The 27,734-nt window shown below is 32.4% G+C and overlaps 1 protein-coding gene across 1 annotated transcript; it reads right to left on the bottom strand.

The window, feature by feature from the left end:
- Positions 1-30: 30 nt before the first annotated feature.
- On the bottom strand, positions 31-27,734 carry LOC127834331 (neurogenic locus notch homolog protein 1-like). The gene is made up of 31 exons (XM_052360077.1): positions 27,632-27,734; positions 27,067-27,210; positions 24,250-24,360; positions 23,672-23,704; positions 19,629-19,751; positions 19,068-19,211; positions 18,529-18,639; positions 17,970-18,002; positions 17,376-17,498; positions 16,814-16,957; positions 16,270-16,380; positions 15,691-15,723; positions 15,096-15,218; positions 14,532-14,675; positions 13,995-14,105; positions 13,436-13,468; positions 12,841-12,963; positions 12,279-12,422; positions 11,735-11,845; positions 11,155-11,187; positions 10,560-10,682; positions 9,995-10,138; positions 9,458-9,568; positions 8,797-8,829; positions 6,982-7,104; positions 6,418-6,561; positions 5,959-6,069; positions 5,455-5,487; positions 2,657-2,686; positions 1,763-1,792; positions 31-122 (listed from the first exon to the last, which is right to left on the bottom strand). The coding sequence occupies exons 1-31, from the start codon at positions 27,732-27,734 to the stop codon at positions 31-33; spliced, it is 3,009 nt and encodes a 1,002-aa protein (XP_052216037.1).

Raw genomic sequence — 27,734 nt, 5'->3', positions numbered from 1 at the left:
TGTTGTTTGTATTTTAAAACGATTACATGATTACGTGCCGCATGGAAAAAATTGAGAACAATGGCTGTTTACTCTAAACGTATTAACGTTACCTGTCATGTTTGATCCGGTTGTCCAATTCCCTGAAAAATTGGCAAAGCATCATTAGCATTACCTCAAGTGTAATCCTAGGTTTCAAGTATCACAATTAGTTTTGGAATTGTTAACATGCATAATGCAGTTCGGGTATCATTTGAAATTTACTGACGGGCTACAAAGAAGCTTGTAAAGGTAATAACTCCCCCAGTTTATGGATAGTTGATAACTGACTTTATAATATTAAACGTCAGATTGCTGCATAATGAATAGACAAAGTCGACAATTACTTGATTTAAAATAAGATTTGTATTCTTCAGACATGTAGCGTTTTGTTTCAAATATTAAGTTTTTTAAATGTTAATATGAGCTTCCGAATGAAACATTTACGTTGCCAATAAGTCTACATGCGTTATGTCATGATTGCATAGTTAACACTGACGAATATGCCTTTCCTAGGGACCCTCCAATACTTCTTTTTTAAGAAAAGATAGTTTAATATAATTTGTTTTTAATTATAAATTGAATGCAGCACGTAAGTAAATGAAAAAATTAAAATATTGACATTTCAGCGTTTATTTCGTAAATTTAAAAACTATGTTTTCCATTTATGTTGTTGTCTATGGATTAGTCAAACAATGACTGTTTACTGTAAACGTGCACTCGTTACCTGTCGTATTTGGTCCGGGTGTCAAATTTCCTGAAAATCCATAATCTCAAGTATCTTAATCTAGGGATAATTGATGGTTTTCAAATCCTCAACATGCGCAATTCTGATTGACAACCATACACCTATTACTTTCTAATACTTACAAAATACGTAAGTATGTGTACCTGCATTAAAGGCAATGTATTGATTTAGCAACATCCAATTAACACGGCATGTCTGTATATAAATAATGTAAATAACTAATAATACTTATGTATAACTATGGTACATATTTTTTGTAAAGCACACAGTAAAACACTGTTTTAAACATATGGAGTTTTCTGCACATTCAGACAGAAAATGATTCATGATTTTATTCTGCGTTTTCACAACAAACATTTTCTTCTTCCCTATGTATGCATGTGGCACGTGGCAATTGCAAAGTTTACATGGAAAAGTGTTTATTTCCTACAGACCCTCTCAAAATTGATTTAAGGAAATCGATACTTTAATAAAGTTCGTAGTATCACCTATTGACTGATAAAGAACGTTGAAATGGAAATAACTCCCATAATTTATGAACCAATGTTGACTGACTTAATAATGTAAAACGACAGATTGCTACATAGAAAACATAAAGTCGACAATTACTTGATCATAACTAATATTTTTATTCTAAAAACATGTAGCGTTTTTTTCAGTTTTAAATCTTAAGTTTCTAAAATGTCATTTCGAGCTTTTCCATGACACATTTTATTTGTCAATAAGTCTACATGCATCATGTCGAAATGGCGAAGTTAACACTGACCAATATGCCTTTCTTAGAGACCATCTACCACTTTATTTGAAAGAAAAGATATATCCATAGAATTTGTTTTTGAGTAATGACATTTAGGCGAACCTTCAGTAAATAAAACTATTAAAATACGGACATTTCAGTTCGTTTATCTCGTATATTTCAGAATGATGATTTCCATTTATGTTGTTGTCTGCGGATTTATCAAACAATGAATGTTAACTATGACATGTCGTCGTTACCTGTCATATTTGGTCCGGGTGTCCAATTGCCTGAAAAACAGGCAAATCATAATCAGCATCAGCTCAAGTTCTGTTCCAAGTCTAAAGTATCTTAATGTTGTGATAATTTATAATACCAACAAATTAACCAGTATTTGGACGTACATTTTAGGCAATTACTTAGCAAAATATTTTTTAAACATACCTGCCCAGTACATTGTTTTTTTAACAAATGGCGCTTTTTGTACATTTATACACATACTTATTCAAGATGATGCTCTGAGTTTTTTCAAGAAACATTTTGTTCGTAAATATGTTTGCATGTGGAATATCACGATTTTTTAAATCATCAACATGCGCAATCCTGATTTAAAACCATACATCCATTACTTTCTTATATTTACAAAATACATATGTATTTGGACCTGCATTGAAGGCAACGTATTGATTTATCAACATCCAATTTACAATCTGTATATAAATAATGTACATTGCTAATAATACCTCTGTATTACTCGAGTACATATTTTTTGTAAAGCACACAATAAATCGCTGTTTTAAACATGGAGTTTTCTGTACATTTCGACAGAAACTGATTCATGATTTTATTTGGAGTTTTCACAACAAACATTTTCTTCGTTCGTATGTATGCATTTTGTATGTGACAACTGCAAACGATTACATAGAAATGAGTGTCTGTCCTACAGACCTCTCAAAATTCATTTCATGGAATCGATACTTTAATAAAGTTCGTAGTATCACTTATTCATACGAGCATTAACGAGACAAATAAGTAAATGTGTTTTCGAGGAAATATACATATTAGTTCGTGTGTATTTGTATTTTAGAACGATTTCGTTATCATTTTCCGCTCTACTTTTTAGCGTCAGTTTACTTTAAACGTGTAATCTTTACCTGTCATATTTGGTCCAGGTGTCCAATTCTCTAAAAACAGGCAAATTATCATCAGCATTATACCTAGTGCTATTTCAAGCATCAAGTATCTTCATTTTACGATAATTGTTCGTTATGAAATCATATTCATGCGCATTTCTAGAAAAACACTCACATACTTTTATATTAATCAAGGGCCTGCATTGTGGGCAAGATATTTATCTTCCAAACATACACGGCACGTCAGTATATAGAGAGTAATAGTTTGATGACGTGGATTGAGAATGGTTATCTGCAAAGGCGTTGGAATTTATCGGCTCACCTAATAAGATCCTCCGACGAGCCTGATAATCATTCTCCATCCGCGTCACCAACCTATTATTCTATTTATCATGTAACATTTACAACATTACTATATAAATAAAATAAATCAAATTAATACAGTGAAAACCTATGTCAACTGGCTATGTACATGTACAGCAGGCGATGTTACAGCGATCATAGTGCTTAAGCGCTTATAAAGAGTAGGTTACACTTAGTACCATTTATCACAATGTTTTGCATTTTGAATGTTTTATTTACATATTTACAAACTATTGGTCAACAAAAATCAAATCCACCCCACCCACCACCCCCCGAATAATAACAAAAAACAATATAGAATCTATGCATGTTTAAACAAACAGTAATTTACATGTATTTGGTATTTTATGAATAGAAAAAAGTATTCCGTCACCGGAGAACGACTAACGGATATTTGAGGTCACGTGATCATTAGCTTAAAGACTTTTGGGTTATAAGGTGACCTGGTTATCAGGCTGATTTAAAGGCACGTGGCAAGATAAATAATTGATAATAATTCAGTATTATGAATATCACCAAACATGGCACTTCTGTATATAATTGATATATATATATATATATATATATATATATATATATATATATATATATATATATATATATATATATATATATATATATATATATACATTATTTTAAATATCAACAAAACATGGAACGTGAGTATGCAGTTTATTTCGTTTGTGGTTTGTATTTTACAACGATTATATAATTACTTTCCGCTTTCCAATATGTGTGTGCGTACAGTGGATGTTTACTGTAAACGTATTATCATTACCTGTCGTATTTGATCCGTATGTCCAAATTCCCTGACACATATGCAAAGCATCATCAAAATTATCTCAAGTGCTATCTTAAGTCTCAAGTACTAATAATAGTATGTTATGTTATATCAGAGCCTTGCCTGCTTTGACCAGCTATATATATGCGTACAGAATATTTGCACATGTTACGCAAAATTTGATTGGCTAACTCGGGATCTCGAGATAGCGAAAATTATCTCCTCTTTTGTTTAATGCACTCTGTTTTTATTTACTGCACCGCTCTTTTTTTAATTGCACTCCGCTTTTATTTAGTTTTGCACTCCTCTTTTTTCTAGCTCGTGGCCACGACATAGCTTACTCGTAGCCACGAGATAGAAAAAAAGAGGAGAGCAATTTAGAAAAAGAGAAGTGAATGTCACCTCTATGCCACCGTATGTTTCTTCCCCTTATTTTAATATGACTTAATTTAGGGATTATAGCTAACAAAAAATGAATACAAACTCATATCGCCTATATAAATCACTTGTACAATTAATTGTATGCATACCGCCTTGCAGAATAGTATCACATAACACTTTTGTTGAGAAATATATTGAATATCACTGTAATAGTATTGTTAAATCCCTCATTCGTCCAGTTGCATGAAATAGTTTTTTTATAATTTGAGAATGTCTTACTTTTCATATCGACAATGCCAATTAGTGGGATAAAAATATAATAAATCACATCACTTCGTTAAATAACGAATCTCAAAAAGTTTGGTTAACGCCGAACTATTCGAAGCTCAATTTATAATATACTATGTATGTCACATTCTATGAGATAATATGTATAACTATCGGAAATGATATATTATTCATATAATACGTATACATATTATATGAATCATGGTACGTAATTTTTGTGCAACTATACTTATTATTTTAGACTTGGTAAGATATTAAGCAAGTCGTTAAATATGTATGTGTTGTTAATGTAATGTTGGTCAAAGCAAATCATTCTGCCGCTCCAAATACCTCATCCATACTCAAATGTAGTGGATTTGTATCGTTTACTGGTGCAAGTACAATGGTCAGTCAAGCGGTCATCGACAATTTGTTTCACAAATCCATTTTTAAAAGCTCTTACTGATAATACCTTTTTTTCGAAACACCCGTGTTCCCGTTTTTCCCCGCGAGGTATATTAACAGTATAGCAAAATAGGGCTTTACTACTTTCCGACCTCCTATCAAATTCAAATTATGCGTGGACTAGTATTTGGGAGTTTACTACTGGACAAGGTAAAGAGGTATAATTATTTTCGATATTTTTCGTGATAAGGCATTTGTCAGTGCAAACGTATTTTAAGGTATATAAGGTATATAACAACTCTACATTTTTTTGTCATTGTTTTGATAGTGAACTCAACGTTTTATTTCAACCGCTAAGTAAAACACTTACTGTTATACAGCCAATATTCATAACTTTATATTGCGATTTTTTATCTTCGAATCTTCATAAACTTAACAAGAGATAAATTATTGTCTCAACCAATAAGTTTTTTCAAGGCAACACACTGAATGCATATACAACTTCGCAAAAGAATGTCTATCCATTTCATTCAAACAATATTTTGTTCCAGAATATGAGAGATCAGATTTTAATTACTGTGAAGTGTTTTTGTAACTCTTATTACACTGATAATTGCTTTACCTGTATTGTTTAATCCATCATTTGTCCAGTTTCCTGAAAATATATATAATTTTATAAATAAAAATATATAATAAATTGTAAAATAATTTTGCACATACAATTTGACCGCGGCATATCCTTTTGTGGGTATTTACATATTTTATTTTATTGTTATGCAACTTAAAAATTCAACGTTTGCATTTATCTTAAGTAAGACATAAAAATGCCTCAAACATACTATGTGTGTGTTTAATATATCAACGTTTTGTTTAGATCATTAATTTTTGTGCATTGAACGATGTTAAATGAATACGAATTATATGACAATGTTTGAACGTTTAAAAAGCTTACATTGATTAAACTGGCCCAAAGCATGTTAACATGTGTGTTGATTTTATGAGACGCCATGTAATATATTGGGCTGTTAAATGTAAAAGATCCGTTATAACGCGAGGCGTTGTGTGAATCACATATTTCATAACACAATCTTGAAACTAATAGTAATGAACCTAATCCACTAATTACCGGTGGTATTGCTAAATGATTCGTCCATACAAAGCCTTAAGCCGCCGTACATGACTTCACATGTGTGGGACATCATGCAGTCATCGTCGTTGTCACAAGGGTCGTACAGTCCTGAAAATAATTGAGTTTGCAAAAACGTTATCAATCAAGTTCGGAGCAAATGAATGATTTTCGCTGTGAAAACCAGCACTGTGAAATCAAATAAACTTCGTTAAGGAACACACGGTCTTTTCATCTATTTATTTGAAGGCCAGCTCACTCTCATATATCTGCTTAAATGTACTCTGGAATACAAAATATGACTAATGAATATGTTTTAATATGAAATATTTCCCTGAAAAATCGTCAGCAATATCGTTTATGATGCAATTCGAACTGTCATAATACATCATTTTTTTGTTTGATATTTCTAAATATATCTGAATATTATTCTAACCACCCGATGCCTTATTCATTTACCTCTATCCACGCATGCAAAAGTCGATGTGTTCATCTTCTGCGAAGGGTCCCGGCATGCGCATGTAGAGCGGTTAGCGGTACCAATGCAGACAGTTCCGTTGAGGAAACCGCAGTCAGCATTCGAAAAACATGATATACCCGAATCTGCAATAATTAAGGTAAACTTTAATATTCCAGCTTAATATCCGAGTTGTCATCGAAAATAATCGCTAACATGTCTAAGTAGACAAATAGACGTGTAAAACCGTTCTGTATTTATAAGTGTTGGGTATTTTAGTGTACAGTCTATTTGCTGGATGTGTAAAAGGGGTAATGGCTATGTTAACGAAACAAGCACGGGCAAAGGAAATTTAAAGTAGCGATTGTTTCGTCTTACGTATAATCGAAAAAACTCTAAGGCATTTAATATTTTGCCAGATTTATAAGTTGTGAATTTCAAATATCTCTGGCCTAATGAACCTCTTCAAAACTAAACATACTGACAAGCTCATCTCTTTCTGAAGATGTATCAATAACACTGTCATATTATGCTAATGATTGAATATTCCAGTTGGGTTTACTTACCACTATCGTTCCGGCATTCAACACCGTTGTACGGGGCCTTAGATGGACACGTGCAGTTTGAACCGATGCACTTGAATGTGCCTGAACAATCCCAGTCACTCATGCAAGACTTGTAATAGTCGCCTGTTAAGATTAAAATAATTATGTTCATATAAATGTAGGATCTTGCATGAGTGGTCGTTTTGTATTGAATTCATTAAACAAGTCATCTAAATAAAGATTAAAACGAGGCTCTACGAATCTAAGATTCTATTTATAACATGACCAACACATTTTATTTTTATTTTCTGCTCTTATCACCGTTTATTTACATTGTAAAAGAGTTTAGCTGACGAAATTCGCTGGAATAATGACGTCATTTTGTAAACACTGACGTCACTTCACAGTTATATAACTAGTGTAATAACACCCGTGTAATAAACACAATTGAGCATTACGTTATTTTACTCCTGGAGCGTAGGTCATGTTATAAAAAAAGTTATTGTTTTAGTTCAGTGGCAGAACATAAATTTTATTTACTTTATTCGACCTTTACATTTTTGTAACAAATTTTTTAATAATTGAAGTCAACACACCAGAAAATTACTAACACAAACATAAAATATCTTATTTGATGCCAGTGTCTTCCATTTTGTTTTAACAAACGTATTCTGAACAATGGAACAGGAAAAATGCAAAACTGCTGTACTGCTACGAAACTGCTCAAAAAGGAGGCAGATTAAAGCTTAACACAGGCATGAATTGACCAAACAATTCCTTAAAGTTAGTCTTTTAATAAAACATGTGCTTTCAATTTGATTATCCAAAGTTGATTCCATTTTGAGTCTATTTTGGAAATAAATTCCTGTGTCTAATTCATTCTTCATGTGGAAGTTTGTGTTGATTGCAAAATTATCAGTGGAAGCATGAATAAATTCAAACTCTGGATGTGTTATTCTTAGTTCCTAATTTTTTCTATAATCGAAAGTCTTATAATCGATGGGTTAATACGGGCACCGGTTTAAGCTCAAGATGCTTTGCCTTGACCGTTCCGTTCGAGGGACTCCATATTTTTCATGTGTGTCTTTGTTGCGTATTGTTTAGTCATGCCTATTTCTTTTTTGTTCTGGCACACCGATTGGCAATTGGTTCTATGACATAAATAAACGACCATGTACTTTTATCAGAGTTCTCTATCACTTGTTCCCCTATAATTCAACTTTGTTTTTATCTGACAAATTATATCACTTGATCAATTATGTCGTTGCAATTTTTTACAACCAATTTTAACTTTACAAAGAGAATTGTGGATAATGTGTAAAGAAAGGTGATAATTGCTTCCAACGTCCTGGTTATATATATATATATATATATATATATATATATATATATATATATATATATATATATATATATATATATATATTGGAACTTCCAATATATATAACCAGGGCGGAATCTCTAATCACCAACCGATGGTCCCTTATTTATGGCACGTGACCATTTGCCTACTCGAGAAATCGCAATGCATATGAAAATACAACATTAGACATGATTTTAACTTGGGTCACCGCCATATAAACCCAGATGCAAAGTAATGGAGGTTTAAATCTGTTTAAGGCAATTCTAATTATTACTAAAGATATTTTAATAATTACTTGACGAATCTATCTTGCAAACATCACACACTTAGTTTGACGATTTAAATTATCATAAGGGTAACATTATCTGATATTGCTTGTACAAAATTATCTTATTATCTGTATAACTCATAATGATATGCAGACTAGTATTCTGTATTAATGTCTTGAGAAAATATGTAAAACATCACTTTACTTGTGTTGTTGAATCCTCCATTAGTCCAGTTGCCTGAAAATAAGTTTTAATAATTTTGATTACATTCTAAGATTGATAGCAACAGAACAACGTGCAAAAAATAAATCTTTCATTTATACCATTTCAGCAAAACAACAGTACATACATTTTGCTGAGTGTTAAATTCTCTAAGAATGGTTAATAGCGATCTCTGAAACTCGATATTATAGATAATACTTATTATAACGGATATTTTATGTGAGTTTTTAATACCTGTCATATATATATATATATATATATATATATATATATATATATATATATATATATATATATATATATATATATATATATATATATATATATAATGAGATTCCTAAATCAAAGGATAACAATGTATATCAGCAAAGCGGAATATGATGATCATTCGTTAAATAAACATTTACGCATGACGCACAACATACGATGCACGACGGACAAAAAGGAAATATCGATCAAAAAAGCTTAACTTTAGCAAGTTGGCTACAAACTCATCTGCCTGTGTCATGATGATAGGAGTCGCAATGTATTATTCAAAGCTGTCTAGTGTAAAGAGGGCGTTATATTGCGATGTGTTGTATCTATCATATTTTTCATACAACACAATTGAACATAATAGTAATGACCCTTATCCACTGATTACCGGTGGTATTGTTATATGATTCGTCCATACAAAGCCTTAAGCCGCCGTACATGACTTCACATGTGTGGGACATCATGCAGTCATCGTCGTTGTCACAAGGGTCGTACATTTCTGTAAATAATTGTGTTAACAGAAACGTTCTACATCAAATTTACAGCAAATGAATGATTTTCGCTGTGACAACCACTTACAAAACATTTTAAACTTCGTAAAGGAACACACTTAAATCGATTAATTGGAAGGCCAGCTTACTCCCCTATATTTTCTATAATGTACTCTGGAATACAAAATATGACTAATTGATTTGTTAACATAAAAAATGCCGATTACCGCTTTATCACCAATAACAATTATATTGTTATTATATAAGATCTTAAACTATCAATATTGACGAGTTGCCGAAATGATTTCCGTTACAATCTTCAGCACGATCGTTTAGTGATGCAATTCAAACTGTCATAAATACACTAATATTTGTTTGATATTTCTAAATTATTCTGAATATTATTCTTAACACCAGAATACGTTTTAAAATACCTCTATCCACACATGCAAAAGTCGAAGTGTTCATCTTCTGCGAAGGGTCCCGGCATGCGCATGTAGAGCTGTTAGCGGTACCAATGCAGACTGTTCCGTTGAGGAAACCGCAGTCAGCATTCGAATTACATGATATACCCGAATCTGCAATTATTAAGTTAAACTTTAATATTCCAGCTTAATATCCGAGTTGTCATATAAAATAATCGCACACATTTTTAAGTAGTCAAAAATAGACGTGTCAAACCGTTCTGTATGTATAAGTGTTGAGTATTTTAGTGTACAGTCTATTTGCTGGATGTGTTAAAGGGGTTATGGTGATTTAACCAACACAAGGACGGAACACGGAAACTTAAAGTAGCGACTGTTTCGTCTTACGTTTAGTCGAAAACACTGAGACATTGAATATTTTGCCAGTTTTATAAGTTGTGTATTTCCAATATCTCTAGCTTTATGCATCTCTTAAAAAGTAAACAATACTGACAAGCTCATTTTTTTCTGAAGATGTAATAAATACAATGTCATATTATACTAATTTTTAAATATTCCAGTGCGGGTTACTTACCACTATCGTTCCGGCATTCAAAACCGTTGTACGGGGCCTTAGATGGACAAGTGCAATAGGAACCGATGCACTTGAAGGTGCCTGAACAATCCCAGTCACTCATGCAAGACTTGTAATAGTCGCCTGTTTGGATTAAAATAACTATGTTCATATAAAAAATATTATTTTTGTTAAGCGGCAGGATATAAATTTTATTTCCTATATTCAATCTTTACGTATTTGATTACAAATTTCTTAATAATTAAAGTCAACACACCAGCAAACAACAAACGTAAACATAAAATATTTGATTTGCTGACAGTGTCTTCCATTTTGGTTTAACAAACGTATTCCCATATAAACCCCAATGCAAAGTAATGGAGATTTAAATCTGTTTAAGGCAATTCTAATCATTACGAAAGATATTATAATATTTACTTGACAAATCTATCTTGCAAACATCACACACTTAGTTTGACGATTTAAATTATCATAAGGGTAACAATATCTGCTATTGCTTATACAAAATTATATTATTATTTGTATAATTCATAATGATATGCAGAATAGTATTTTTTATTAATGTGATAAGAAAATATGTTGAACAAATCTTTACTTGTGTTGTTGAATCCTCCATTACTCCAGTTGCCTGAAAATAAGTTTTAAAAAATTTGAATACATTATGAGTTTGATATCAACAGAACAACGTGTAAATCATAAATCTTTCATTCATACCATTTTAGCAAAACAACAGTACATAACGTTTGCTGAGTGTTAAATTCTCTAACAATGGTTAAAAGCGATCTTTGAAAGCTCGATATAGATAATACTTATTATAACGGATATTTCATGTGAGTTTTTAAAACATGTCATATATATATAATGGTATTCCTAAATCAATGGAAAACAATGTATATCAGCGAAGCGGAATATGATGATCATTCGTTAAATAAACGTTTACGCATGACGCACAACATACGATGCACGACGGACAGAAAGGAAATATCGATCAAAAAAGCTTAACTTTACCAAGTTGGCTACAAACTCATCTGTCTGTGTCATGATGATACGAGTCGCAACGTATTATCTTAAGCTGTCTAGTGTAAAGAGGCGTTATATTGCGATGTGTTGTATCTATCATATATTTCATACAACACAATTGAACATAATAGTAATGACCCTTATCCACTGATTACCGGCGGTATTGTTATATGATTCGTCCATACAAAGCCTTAAGCCGCCGTACATGACTTCACATGTGTGGGACATCATGCAGTCATCGTCGTTGTCACAAGGGTCGTACAGTCCTGAAAATAATTGAGTTTACAAAATCTTATCAATCAAGTTCGTAGCAAATGAATGATTTTCGCTGTGACAACCAGCACTGTGAATAAAATAAACTTCGTTAAGGAACAAACGGTGTTTCATCGATTTATTTGAAGGCCAGCTCACTCCCATATATCTTCCATAATGTACTATTGAATACCAAAATATAACTTATTGATATGTGTTAAAATAAAAAATGCCGAATACCGCTTTATCACAAATAAGTAATATAGTGTTATTATTTAAGACCTAATACTATCAATATTGACGAGTTGTCGAAAAAATTTCCGTGAACATCTTCATCAAGATCGTTTAGTGATGCATTTCGAACTGTCATAAATACATCAATATTTATTTGATATTTCTAAACATTTCTGAATATTATTCTAAACACCAGATGTCTTATTGAAATACCTCTATCCACGCATGCAAAAGTCGATGTGTTCATCTTCTGCGAAGGGTCCCGGCATGCGCATGTCGAGCGGTTAGCGGTACCAATGCAGACAGTCCCGTTGAGGAAACCGCAGTCAGTATTAGTATTGCATGTAATTCCCGAATCTGCAATTATTAAGTTAAACTTAAACATTCGAGCTTAATATCCGAGTTGTCATACAAAATAATCACAAACATATTTAAGTAGTAAAATAAACGTTCAAACCGTTATGTATGTATAAGTGTTGAGTATTTTAGTGTAAAGTCTATTTGCTGGATGTATTAAAGGGGTAATGGTGATTAAACAAACACGGGCACGGAAAAGGGAATTTAAAGTAGCGATAGTTTTGTCTTACGTATAGTCAAAAAACACTGAGACATTGAATATTTAGCCAGTTTTATAAGTTGTGTACTTCCAATATCTCTAGCTTTATGCACCTCTTAAAAAGTAAACAATACTGACAAGCTCATCTTTGTCTGAAGATGTAACAATTACAATGTCATATTATACTAATGATTAAATATTCCAGTTCGGTTTACTTACCACTATCGTTCCGGCATTCAAAACCGTTGTACGGGGCCTTAGATGGACAAGTGCAATAGGAACCGATGCACTTGAAGGTGCCTGAACAATCCCAGTCACTCATGCAAGACTTGTAATAGTCGCCTGTTTGGATTAAAATAACTATATTCATATAAAAAATATTATTTTTGTTAAGCGGCAGGACATAAATTGTATTTCCTATATTCAACCTTTACGTATTTGATTACATATTTCTTAATAATTAAAGTCAACACACCAGCAAACAACAAACGTAAACATAAAATAACTAAATTGCTGACAGTGTCTTCCATTTTGGTTAAACAAACGTATTCCCATATAAACCCCAATGCAAAGTAATGGAGATTTAAATCTGTTTAAGGCAATTCTAATCATAACGAAAGATATTTTAATATTTACTTGACAAATCTATCTTTCAAACATCACACATTTAGTTTGACGATTTAAATTATCATAAGGGTAACACTATCTGCTATTGCTTATATAAAATTATCTTATTATTTGTAGTATTCATAATGATATGCAGAATAGTATTCTTTATTATTGTGATAAGAAAATATGTTGAACATCACTTGACTTGTGTTGTTGAATCCTCCATTACTCCAGTTGCCTGAAAATAAGTTTAAAAATTTGTGATATCAACAGAACAACGTGTTACATAAATCTTTCATTCATACCAGTTCAGCAAAACAACAGTACATTAAGTTTGCTTAGTATTAAATTCTCTAAGAATGGTTAAAAGCGATCTCTGAAAGCTCGATATAGATAATACTTATTATAATGGATATTTCATGTGAGGTTTTAAAACATGTCATATATATAATGGGATTCCTGAATCAATGGAAAACAATGTATATCAGCAAAGCGGAATATGATGATCATTCGTTAAATAAACGTTTACGCATGACGCACGACATACGATGCACGACGGACAGAAAGGAAATATCGATCAAAAAAGCTTAACTTTACCAAGTTGGCTACAAACTCATCTGTCTGTGTCATGATGATACGAGTCGCAATGTATTATCTTAAGCTGTCTAGTGTAAAGAGGCGTTATATTGCGATGTGTTGTATCAATCATATATTTCATACAACACAATTGACCATAATAGTAATGAACCTTATCCACTGATTACCGGTGGTATTGTTATATGATTCGTCCATACAAAGCCTTAAGCCGCCGTACATGACTTCACATGTGTGGGACATCATGCAGTCATCGTCGTTGTCACAAGGGTCGTACATTTCTGTAAATAATTGTGTTAACAGAAACGTTATACATCAAATTTACAGCAAACGAATGATTTTCGCTGTGACAACCACTTACAAAACATTTAAAACTTCGTAAAGGAACACACTTAAATCGATTAATTGGAAGGCCAGCTTACTCCCCTATATTTTCTATAATGTACTCTGGAATACAAAATATGACTAATTGATTTGTTAACATAAAAAATGCCGATTACCGCTTTATCACCAATAACAATTATATTGTTATTATATAAGATCTTAAACTATCAATATTGATGAGTTGCCGAAATGATTTCCGTAAAAATCTTCAGCACGATCGTTTAGTGATGCAATTCAAACTGTCATAAATACACTAATATTTGTTTGATATTTCTAAATTATTCTGAATATTATTCTTAACACCAGAATACTTTTTAAAATACCTCTATCCACACATTCCAAAGTCGAAGTGTTCATCTTCTGCGAAGGGTCCCGGCATGCGCATGTAGAGCTGTTAGCGGTACCAATGCAGACTGTTCCGTTGAGGAAACCGCAGTCAGCATTCGAATTACATGATATACCCGAATCTGCAATTATTAAGTTAAACTTTAATATTCCAGCTTAATATCCGAGTTGTCATATAAAATAATCGCACACATTTTTAAGTAGTCAAATATAGACGTGTCAAACCGTTCTGTATGTATAAGTGTTGAGTATTTAAGTGTACAGTCTATTTGCTGGATGTGTTAAAGGGGTTATGGTGATTTAACCAACACAAGGACGGAAAACGGAAACTTAAAGTAGCGACTGTTTCGTCTTACGTTTAGTCGAAAACACTGAGACATTAATATTTTACCAGTTTTATAAGTTGTGTATTTCCAATATCTCTAGCTTTATGCATCTCTTAAAAAGTAAACAATACTGACAAGCTCATTTTGTTCTGTAGATGAAATAAATACAATGTCATATTATACTAATGATTAAATATTCCAGTTCGGTTTACTTACCACTATCGTTCCGGCATTCAAAACCGTTGTACGGGGCCTTAGATGGACAAGTACAATATGAACCGATGCACTTGAAGGTGCCTGAACAATCCCAGTCACTCATGCAAGACTTGTAATAGTCGCCTGTTTGGATTAAAATAACTATGTTCATATAAAAAATATTATTTTTGTTAAGCGGCAGGAAATAAATTTTATTTCCTATATTCAACCTTTACGTATTTGATTACACATTTCTTTATAATTAAAGTCAACACACCAGCAAACAACAAACGTAAACATAAAATATCTGATTTGCTGACAGTGTCTTCCATTTAGGTTTAACAAACGTATTCCCATATAAACCCCAATGCAAAGTAATGGAGGTTTAAATCTGTTTAAGTAAATTCTAATCATTACGAAATATATTATAATATTTACTTGACAAATCTATCTTGCAAACATCACACACTAAGTTTGACGATTTAAATTATCATAAGGGTAACACTATCTGCTATGGCTTATATAAAATTCTCTTATTATTTGTATAATTCATAATGATATGCAGAATAGTATTCTTTATTAATGTGATAAGAAAATATGTTGAACAAATCTTTACTTGAGTTGTTGAATCCTCCATTACTCCAGTTGCCTGAAAATAAGTTTAAAATATTTGATTACATTATAAGATTGATATCAACAGAACAACGTGTAAAACATAAATCTTTCATTCATACCCTTTCAGTAAAACAACAGTACATAAAGTTTGCTGAGTGTTAAATTCTCTAAGAATGGTTAAAAGCGATCTCTGAAAGCTCGATATAGATAATACTGATTATAACGGATATTTTATGTGAGTTTTTAATACCTGTCATATATATATAATGGGATTCATAAATTAATGGATAAAAATGTATATCAGCAAAGCGAAATATGATGATCATTCGTTAAATAAACGTTTACGCATGACGCACGACATACGATGCACGACGGACAGAAAGGAAATATCGATAAAAAAAGCTTAACTTTACCAAGTTGGCTACAAACTCATCTGTCTGTGTCATGATGATACGAGTCGCAATGTATTATCTTAAGCTGTCTAGTGTAAAGAGGCGTTATATTGCGATGTGGTGTATCTATCATATATTTCATACAACACAATTGAACATAATAGTAATGACCCTTATCCACTGATTACCGGTGGTATTGTTATATGATTCGTCCATACAAAGCCTTAAGCCGCCGTACATGACTTCACATGTGTGGGACATCATGCAGTCATCGTCGTTGTCACAAGGGTCGTACAGTCCTGAAAATAATTGAGTTTACAAAATCTTATCAATCAAGTTTGTAGCAAATGAATGATTTTCGCTGTGACAACCAGCACTGTGAATAAAATAAACTTCGTTAAGGCACAAACGGTGTTTCATCGATTTATTTGAAGGCCAGCTCACTCCCATATATCTTCCATAATGTACCATTGAATACCAAAATATAACTAATTGATATGTGTTAAAATAAAAAATGCCGAATACCGCTTTATCACAAATAAGTAATATAGTGTTATTATTTAAGACCTAATACTATCAATATTGACGAGTTGTCGAAATAATTTCCGTGAACATCTTCATCAAGATCGTTTAGTGATGCAATTCGAACTGTCATAAATACATCAATATTTATTTGATATTTCTAAACATTTCTGAATGTTATTCTAAACACCAGATGTCTTATTGAAATACCTCTATCCACGCATGCAAAAGTCGATGTGTTCATCTTCTGCGAAGGGTCCCGGCATGCGCATGTCGAGCGGTTAGCGGTACCAATGCAGACAGTCCCGTTGAGGAAACCGCAGTCAGTATTAGTATTGCATGTAATTCCCGAATCTGCAATTATTAAGTTAAACTTAAACATTCGAGCTTAATATCCGAGTTGTCATACAAAATAATCACAAACATATTTAAGTAGTAAAATAAACATTCAAACCGTTATGTATGTATAAGTGTTGAGTATTTTAGTGTAAAGTCTATTTGCTGGATGTATTAAAGGGGTAATGGTGATTAAACAAACACGGGCACGGAAAAGGGAATTTAAAGTAGCGATAGTTTTGTCTTACGTATAGTCAAAAAACACTGAGACATTGAATATTTTGCCAGTTTTATAAGTTGTGTACTTCCAATATCTCTAGCTTTATGCACCTCTTAAAAAGTAAACAATACTGACAAGCTCATCTTTGTCTGAAGATGTAACAATTACAATGTCATATTATACTAATGATTAAATATTCCAGTTCGGTTTACTTACCACTATCGTTCCGGCATTCAAAACCGTTGTACGGGGCCTTAGATGGACAAGTGCAATAGGAACCGATGCACTTGAAGGTGCCTGAACAATCCCAGTCACTCATGCAAGACTTGTAATAGTCGCCTGTTTGGATTAAAATAACTATATTCATATAAAAAATATTATTTTTGTTAAGCGGCAGGACATAAATTGTATTTCCTATATTCAACCTTTACGTATTTGATTACATATTTCTTAATAATTTAAGTCAAACACCAGCAAACAACAAACGTAAACATAAAATAACTCAATTGCTGACAGTGTCTTCCATTTTGGTTTAACAAACGTATTCCCATATAAACCCCAATGCAAAGTAATGGAGATTTAAATCTGTTTAAGGCAATTCTAATCATAACGAAAGATATTATAATATTTACTTGACAAATCTATCTTTCAAACATCACACACTTAGTTTGACGATTTAAATTATCATAAGGGTAACACTATCTGCTATTGCTTATATAAAATTATCTTATTATTTGTAGTATTCATAATGATATGCAGAATAGTATTCTTTATTTTTGTGATAAGAAAATATGTTGAACATCACTTTACTTGTGTTGTTGAATCCTCCATTACTCCAGTTGCCTGAAAATCAGTTTAAAAATTTGTGATATCAACAGAACAACGTGTTACATTAATCTTTCATTCATACCAGTTCAGCAAAACAACAGTACATTAAGGTTGCTTAGTATTAAATTCTCTAAGAATGGTTAAAAGCGATCCCTGAAAGCTCGATATAGATAATACTTATTATAATGGATATTTCATGTGAGTTTTTAAAACATGTGATATATATAATGGGATTCCTGAATCAATGGAAAACAATGTATATCAGCAAAGCGGAATATGATGATCATTCGTTAAATAAACGTTTACGCATGACGCACGACATACGATGCACGACGGACAGAAAGGAAATATCGATCAAAAAAGCTTAACTTTACCAAGTTGGCTACAAACTCATCTGTCTGTGTCATGATGATACGAGTCGCAATGTATTATCTTAAGCTGTCTAGTGTAAAGAGGCGTTATATTGCGATGTGTTGTATCTATCATATATTTCATACAACACAATTGACCATAATAGTAATGAACCTTATCCACTGATTACCGGTGGTATTGTTATATGATTCGTCCATACAAAGCCTTAAGCCGCCGTACATGACTTCACATGTGTGGGACATCATGCAGTCATCGTCGTTGTCACAAGGGTCGTACATTTCTATAAATAATTGTGTTTACAGAAACGTTATACATCAAATTTACAGCAAATGAATGATTTTCGCTGTGACAACCACTTACAAAACATATAAAACTTCGTAAAGGAACACTCTTAAATCGATTAATTGGAAGGCCAGCTTACTCCCCTATATTTTCTAGAATGTACTCTGGAATACAAAATATGACTAATTGATATATGTTAATATAAAAAATGCCGATTACCGCTTTGTCACCAATAACAATTATATTGTTATTATTTAAGATCTTAAACTATCAATATTGACGAGTTGCCGAAATTATTTCAGTAAAAATCGTCAGCACGATCGTTTAGTGATGCAATTCAAACTGTCATAAATGCACTTATATTTGTTTGATATTTCTAAATAATTCTGAATATTATTCTAAACACCAGAATACGTTTTCAAATACCTCTATCCACACATTCCAAAGTCGAAGTGTTCATCTTCTGCGAAGGGTCCCGGCATGCGCATGTAGAGCTGTTAGCGGTACCAATGCAGACTGTTCCGTTGAGGAAACCGCAGTCAGCATTCGAATTACATGATATACCCGAATCTGCAATTATTAAGTTAAACTTAAATATTCCAGCTTAATATCCGAGTTGTCATATAAAATAATCGCACACATTTTTAAGTAGTCAAATAGACGCGTCAAACCGTTCTGTATTTATCAGTGTTGGGTATTTTAGTGTACAGTCTATTTACTGGATGTGTAAAAGGGGTAATGGCTGTGTAACCGAAACAAGCAAGGGCAAAGGAAATTTAAAGTAGCGATTGTTTCGTCTTACGTATAATCGAAAACACTGAGGCATTGAATATTTTCCAGATTTATAAGTTGTGTATTTCCAATATCTCTGGCCTAATGAACCTCTTTAAAAGTAAACATACTGACAAGCCCATCTCTTTCTGAAGATCTATCAATTACACTGTCATATTATGCTAATGATTGAATATTCCAGTAGGGTTTACTTACCACTATCGTTCCGGCATTCAACACCGTTGTACGGGGCCTTAGATGGACACGTGCAGTATGAACCGATGCACTTAAATGTGCCTGAACAATCCCAGTCACTCATGCAAGACTTGTAATAGTCGCCTGTTAAGATTAAAATAATTATGTTCATATAAATATAGGATCTTGCATGAGTGGTCGTTTTGTATTGAATTCATTAAACAAGTCATCTAAATAAAGATAAAAACGAGGCTTTACGAATCTAAGATTATATTTATTACATGACCAACACATTTTATTTTTATTTTATGGTCTTATCACCGTTTATTTACATTGTAAAAGAGTTTAGCTGACAAAAATCGCTGGATAATGACGTCATTTCGTAAACAATGACGTCACTTTACAGTTATATAACTAGTGTAATAACACCCGTGTAATAAACACAATTGAGCATTACGTTATTTTACTCCTGGAGCGTAGGTCATGTTATAAAAAAAAGTTATTGTTTTAGTTAAGCGGCAGAACATAAATTTTATTAACTTTATTCGACCTTTACATTTTTTTGTTACAAATTTCTTAATAATTGAAGTCAACACACCAGCAAATTACTAACACAAACATAAAATATCTGATTTGATGCCAGTGTCTTCCATTTTGTTTTAACAAACGTATTTTGAAGAATGGAACATGAAAAATGAAAAACTGCTGTACTGCTACGAAACTGCTCAAAAAGAAGGCGGATTAAAGCTTAACACAGACATGAATTGACCTAACAATTAATTAAAGGTAATCTTTTAATGAAACATGTGCTTTCAATTTGATTATCCAAAGTTGATTCCATTTTGAGTCTATTTTGGAAATAAATTCCTTTGTCTGATTCATTCTTCATGTGGAAGTTTGTGTTGATTGCAAAATTATCAGTGGAAGCATGAATAAATTCAAACGCTGGATGTGTTATTCTTAGTTCCTACTTTTTCTATAATCGAAAGTCTTATAATCGATGGGTTAATACGGGCACCGGTTTAAGCTCAAGATGCTTTGCCTTGACCGTTCCGTTCGAGGGACTCCATATTTTTCATGTGTGTCATAGTTGCGTATTGTTTAATCGTGCCTACATGTTGTATTTCTTTTCTGTTCTGGCACACCGATTGGTAATTGGTTCTATGACATAAATAAACGACCATGTGCTTTTATCAGAGTTCTCCATCACTTGTTCCCTTAAAATTCAACTTTGTTTTTATCTGACAAATTATATCACTTGATTAATAATGTCGTTGCACTTTTTTACAACCAATTTTAACTTTACAAAGAGAATTGTGGATAATGTGTAAAGAAAGGTGATAATTGCTTCCAACGTCCTGGAAATATATATTGGAACTTCCAATATATATAACCAGGACGGAATCTCTAATCACCAACCGATGGTCCCTTATTTATGGCACGTGACCATTTGCCTACACGAGAAAGCACAATGCATATTAAAATACAACATAAGACATGATTTTAAATTGGGTCACCGCCATATAAACCCAGATGCAAAGTAATGGAGGTTTAAATCTGTTTAAGGCAATTCTGATCATTACGAAATATATTATAATAATTACTGGACGAATCTATCTTGCAAACATCACACACTTAGTTTGACGATTTAAATTATCATAAGGGTAACAATATCTGATATTGCTTATACAAAATTATCTTATTATCTGTATAACTCATAATGATATGCAGACTAGTATTCTGTATTAATGTCTTGAGAAAATATGTTGAACATCACTTTACTTGTGTTGTTGAATCCTCCATAAGTCCAGTTGCCTGAAAATAAGTTTTAATAATTTTTTATTAAATTATAAGATTGATATCAACAGAACAACGTGTAAATAATAAATCTTTCATTCATACCATTTCAGGAAAACAACAGTACATAAAGTTTGCTGAGTGTTAAATTCTCTAAGAATGGTTAATAGCGATCTCTGAAAGCTCGATATAGATAATACTTATTATAACGGATATTTTATGTGAGTTTTTAATACCTGTCATATATATATATAATGGGATTCATAAATTAATGGATAAAAATGTATATCAGCAAAGCGAAATATGATGATCATTCGTTAAAAAAACGTTTACGCATGACGCACGACATACGATGCACGACGGACAGAAAGGAAATATCGATCAAAAAAGCTTAACTTTAGCAAGTTGGCTACGAATTCATATGTCTGTGTCATGATAATACGAGTAGCAATGTATTATCTTAAGCTGTCAAGTGTTAAGAGGGCGTTATATTGCGATGTGTTGTATCTATCATATATTTCATACAAAACAATTGAACATAATAGTAATGAACCTTATCCACTGATTACCGGTGGTATTGTTATATGATTCGTCCATACAAAGCCTTAAGCCGCCGTACATGACTTCACATGTGTGGGACATCATGCAGTCATCGTCGTTGTCACAAGGGTCGTACATTTCTGTAAATAATTGTGTTTACAGAAACGTTATACATCAAATTTACAGCAAATGAATGATTTTCGCTGTGACAACCACTTACAAAACATTTAAAACTTCGTAAAGGAACTCACTTAAATCGATTAATTGGAAGGCCAGCTTACTCCCCTATATTTTCTATAATGTACTCTGGAATACAAAATATGACTAATTGATTTGTGTTAATATAAAAAATGCCGATTACCGCTTTGTCACCAATAACAATTATATTGTTATTATTTAAGATCTTAAACAATCAATATTGACGAGTTGCCGAAATGATTTCCGTAAAATCTTCAGCACGATCGTTTAGTGATGCAATTAAAACTGTCATAAATACACTAATATTTGTTTGATATTTCTAAATAATTCTGAATATTATTCTAAACACCAGAATACGTTTTCAAATACCTCTATCCACACATTCCAAAGTCGAAGTGTTCATCTTCTGCGAAGGGTCCCGGCATGCGCATGTAGATCTGTTAGCGGTACCAATGCAGACTGTTCCGTTGAGGAAACCGCAGTCAGCATTCGAATTACATGATATACCCGAATCTGCAATTATTAAGTTAAACTTTAATATTCCAGCTTAATATCCGAGTTGTCATATAAAATAATCGCACACATGTTTAAGTTGTCAAATATAGACGTGTCAAACCGTTCTGTATGTATAAGTGTTGAGTATTTTAGTGTACAGTCTATTTGCTGGATGTGTTAAAGGGGTAAGGGTGATTTAACCAACACAAGGACGGAAAACGGAAACTTAAAGTAGCGACTGTTTCGTCTTACGTTTAGTCGAAAACACTGAGACATTGAATATTTTGCCAGTTTTATAAGTTGTGTATTTCCAATATCTCTAGCTTTATGCATCTCTTAAAAAGTAAACAATACTGACAAGCTCATTTTTTTCTGAAGATGTAATAAATACAATGTCATATTATACAAATGATTAAATATTCCAGTCCGGGTTACTTACCACTATCGTTCCGGCATTCAAAACCGTTGTACGGGGCCTTAGATGGACAAGTGCAATAGGAACCGATGCATTTGAAGGTGCCTGAACAATCCCAGTCACTCATGCAAGACTTGTAATAGTCGCCTGTTTGGATTAAAATAACTATGTTCATATAAAAAATATCATTTTTGTCAAGCGGCAGGACATACATTTTATTTCCTATATTCAACCTTTACGTATTTGATTACAAATTTCTTAATAATTAAAGTCAACACACCAGCAAACAACAAATGTAAACATAAAATATCTGATTTGCTGACAGTGTCTTGCATTTTGGTTTAACAAACGTATTCCCATATAAACCCCAATGCAAAGTAAATGAAATTTAAATCTGTTTAAGGCAAATCTAATCATTACGAAAGATATTAAAATATTTACTTGACAAATCTATCTTGCAAACATCACACACTTAGTTTGACGAATTATATTATCATAAGGGTAACAATATCTGCTATTGCTTATATAAAATTATATTATTATTTGTATAATTCATAATGATATGCAGAATAGTATTCTTTATTAATGTGATAAGAAAATATGTTGAACAAATCTTTACTTGTGTTGTTGAATCCTCCATTACTCCAGTTGCCTGAAAATAAGTTTAAAAAAATTTGATTACATTATAAGTTTGATATTAACAGAACAACGTGTAAAACATAAATCTTTCATTCATACCATTACAGCAAAACAACAGTACATAACGTTTGCTGAGTGTTAAATTTTCTAAGAATGGTTAAAAGCGATCTCTAAAAGCTCGATATAGATAATACTTATTATAACGGATATTTCATGTGAGTTTTAAAAACATGTCATATATATAATGGGATTCCTAAATCAATGGAAAACAATGTATATCAGCAAAGCGGAATATGATGATCATTCGTTAAATAAACGTTTACGCATGACGCAAGACATACGATGCACGACGGACAGAAAGGAAATATCGATCAAAAAAGCTTAACTTTACCAAGTTGGCTACAAACTCATCTGTCTGTGTCATGATGATACGAGTCACAATCTATTATCTTAAGCTGTCTAGTGTAAAGAGGCGTTATATTGCGATGTGTTGTATCTATCATATATTTCATACAACACAATTGAACATAATAGTAATGAACCTTATCCACTGATTACCGGTGGTATTGTTATATGATTCGTCCATACAAAGCCTTAAGCCGCCGTACATGACTTCACATGTGTGGGACATCATGCAGTCATCGTCGTTGTCACAAGGGTCGTACATTTCTGTAAATAATTGTGTTTACAGAAACGTTATACATCAAATTTACAGCAAATGAATGATTTTTGCTGTGACAACCACTTACAAAACATATAAAACTTCGTGAAGAAACACACTTAAATCGATTAATTGGAAGGCCAGCTTACTCCCCTATATTTTCTAGAATGTACTCTGGAATACAAAATATGACTAATTGATATATGTTAATATAAAAAATGCCGATTATCGCTTTATCACCAATAACAATTTTATTGTTATTATTTAAGATCTTAAACTATCAATATTGACGATTTGCCGAAATGATTTCCGTAAAAATCGTCAGCACGATCGTTAAGTGATGCAATTCAAACTGTCATAAATACACTTATATTTGTTTGATATTTCTAAATAATTCTGAATATTATTCTAAACACCAGAATACGTTTTCAAATACCTCTATCCACACATTCCAAAGTCGAAGTGTTCATCTTCTGCGAAGGGTCCCGGCATGCGCATGTAGAGCTGTTAGCGGTACCAATGCAGATAGTTCCGTTGAGGAAACCGCAGTCAGCATTCGAATAACATGATATACCCGAATCTGCAATTAATAAGGTAAACAGCTTAATTCCAGCTTAATATCCGAGTTGTCATATAAAATAATCGCACACATTTTTAAGTAGTCAAATATAGACGTGACAAACCGTTCTGTATGTATAAGTGTTGGGTATTTTAGTGTACAGTCTATTTTCTGGATGTGTTAAAGGGGTTATGGTGATTTAACCAACACAAGGACGGAAAACGGAAACTTAAAATAGCGACTGTTTCGTCTAACGTTTAGTCGAAAACACTGAGACATTGAATATTTTGACAGTTTCATAAGTTGTGTATTTCCAATATCTCTACGTTTATGCATCTCTTGAAAAGTAAACAATACTGACAAGCTCATTTTTTTCTGAAGATGTAATAAATACAATGTCATATTATACTAATGATTAAATATTCCAGTTCGGTTTACTTACCACTATCGTTCCTGCATTCAAAACCGTTGTACGGGGCCTTAGATGGACAAGTGCAATAGGAACCGATGCACTTGAAGGTGCCTGAACAATCCCAGTCACTCATGCAATACTTGTAATAGTCGCCTGTTTGGAATAAAATAACTATGTTCATATAAAAAATATTATTTTTGTTAAGCGGCAGGACATACATTTTATTTCCTATATTCAACCTTGACGTATTTGATTACAAATTTTTTAATAATTGAAGTAAACACACCAGCAAACAACAAATGTAAACATAAAATATCTGATTTGCTGACAGCGTCTTCCATTTTGGTTAACCAAACGTATTTCCATATAACCCCCAATGCAAAGTAATGGAGATTTAAATCTGTTTAAGGCAATTCTAATCATAACGAAAGATATTATAATATTTATTTGACGAATCTATCTTGCAAACATCACACACTTAGTTTGACGATTTAAATTATCATAAGGGTAACACAATCTGCTATTGCTTATATAAAATTCTCTTATTATTTGTATAATTCATAATGATATGCAGAATAGTATTCTTTATTAATGTGATAAGAAAATATGTTGAACAAATCTTTACTTGTGTTGTTGAATCCTCCATTACTCCAGTTGCCTGAAAATAAGTTTAAAAATTTTTGATTACATTATCAGTTTGATATCAACAGAACAACGTGTAAAACATAAATCTTTCATTCATAATATTTCAGCAAAACAACAGTACATAAAGTTTGCTGAGTGTTAGATTCTCTAAGAATGGTTAAAAGCGATCTCTGAAAGCTCGATATAGATAATACTCATTATAACGGATATTTCATGTCAGTTTTTAAAACATGTCAAATATATATAATGGGATTCCTAAATCAATTGAAAACAATGTATATCAGCAAAGCGGAATATGATGATCATTCGTTAAATAAACGTTTACGCATGACGCACGACATACGATGCACGACGGACAGAAATGAAATATCGATCAAAAAAGCTTAACTTTACCAAGTTGGCTACAAACTCATCTGTCTGTGTCATGATGATACGAGTCGAAATCTATTATCTTAAGCTGTCTAGTGTTAAGAGGCGTTATATTGCGATGTGTTGTATCTATCATATATTTCATACAACACAATTGAACATAATGGTAATTAACCTTATCCACTGATTACCGGTGGTATTGTTATATGATTCGTCCATACAAAGCCTTAAGCCGCCGTACATGACTTCACATGTGTGGGACATCATGCAGTCATCGTCGTTGTCACAAGGGTCGTACATTTCTGTAAATAATTGTGTTTACAAAAACGTTATACATCAAATTTACAGCAAATGAATGATTTTCGCTGTGACAACCACTTACAAAACATTTAAAACTTCGTAAAGGAACACACTTAAATCGATTAATTGGAAGGCCAGCTTACTCCCCTATATTTTCTATATTGTACTCTGGAATACAAAATATGACTAATTGATTTATGTTAATATAAAAAATGCCGATTACCGCTTTATCACCAATAACAATTATATTGTTATTATTTAAGATCTTAAACTATCAATATTGACGAGTTGCCGAAATGATTTCCGTAAAATCTTCAGCACGATCGTTTAGTGATGCAATTTAAACTGTCATAAATACACTTATATTTGTTTGATATTTCTAAATAATTCTGAATATTATTCTAAACACCAGAATACGTTTTTAAATACCTCTATCCACACATTCCAAAGTCGAAGTGTTCATCTTCTGCGAAGGGTCCCGGCATGCGCATGTAGAGCTGTTAGCGGTACCAATGCAGACTGTTCCGTTGAGGAAACCGCAGTCAGCATTCGAATTACATGATATACCCGAATCTGCAATTATTAAGTTAAACTTTAATATTCCAGCTTAATATCCGAGTTGTCATATAAAATAATCGCACACATGTTTAAGTTGTCAAATATAGACGTGTCAAACCGTTCTGTATGTATAAGTGTTGAGTATTTTAGTGTACAGTTAATTTGCTAGATGTGTTAAAGGGGTAAGGGTGATTTAACCAACACAAGGACGGAAAACGGAAACTTAAAGTAGCGACTGTTTCGTCTTACGTTTAGTCGAAAACACTGAGACATTGAATATTTTGCCAGTTTTATAAGATGTGTATTTCCAATATCTCTTGCTTTATGCATCTCTTAAAAAGTAAACAATACTGACAAGCTCATTTTTTTCTGAAGATGTAATAAATACAATGTCATATTATACTAATTTTTAAATATTCCAGGTCGGGTTACTTACCACTATCGTTCCGGCATTCAAAACCGTTGTACGGGGCCTTAGATGGACAAGTGCAATAGGAACCTATGCACTTGAGGGTGCCTGAACATTCCCAGTCACTCAT

The sequence above is a fragment of the Dreissena polymorpha genome, chromosome 6 (genome assembly GCF_020536995.1).
Source record: "Dreissena polymorpha isolate Duluth1 chromosome 6, UMN_Dpol_1.0, whole genome shotgun sequence".
NCBI lineage: Eukaryota > Metazoa > Mollusca > Bivalvia > Myida > Dreissenidae > Dreissena > Dreissena polymorpha.
This window is presented reverse-complemented; position numbering and strand designations above follow the sequence as displayed.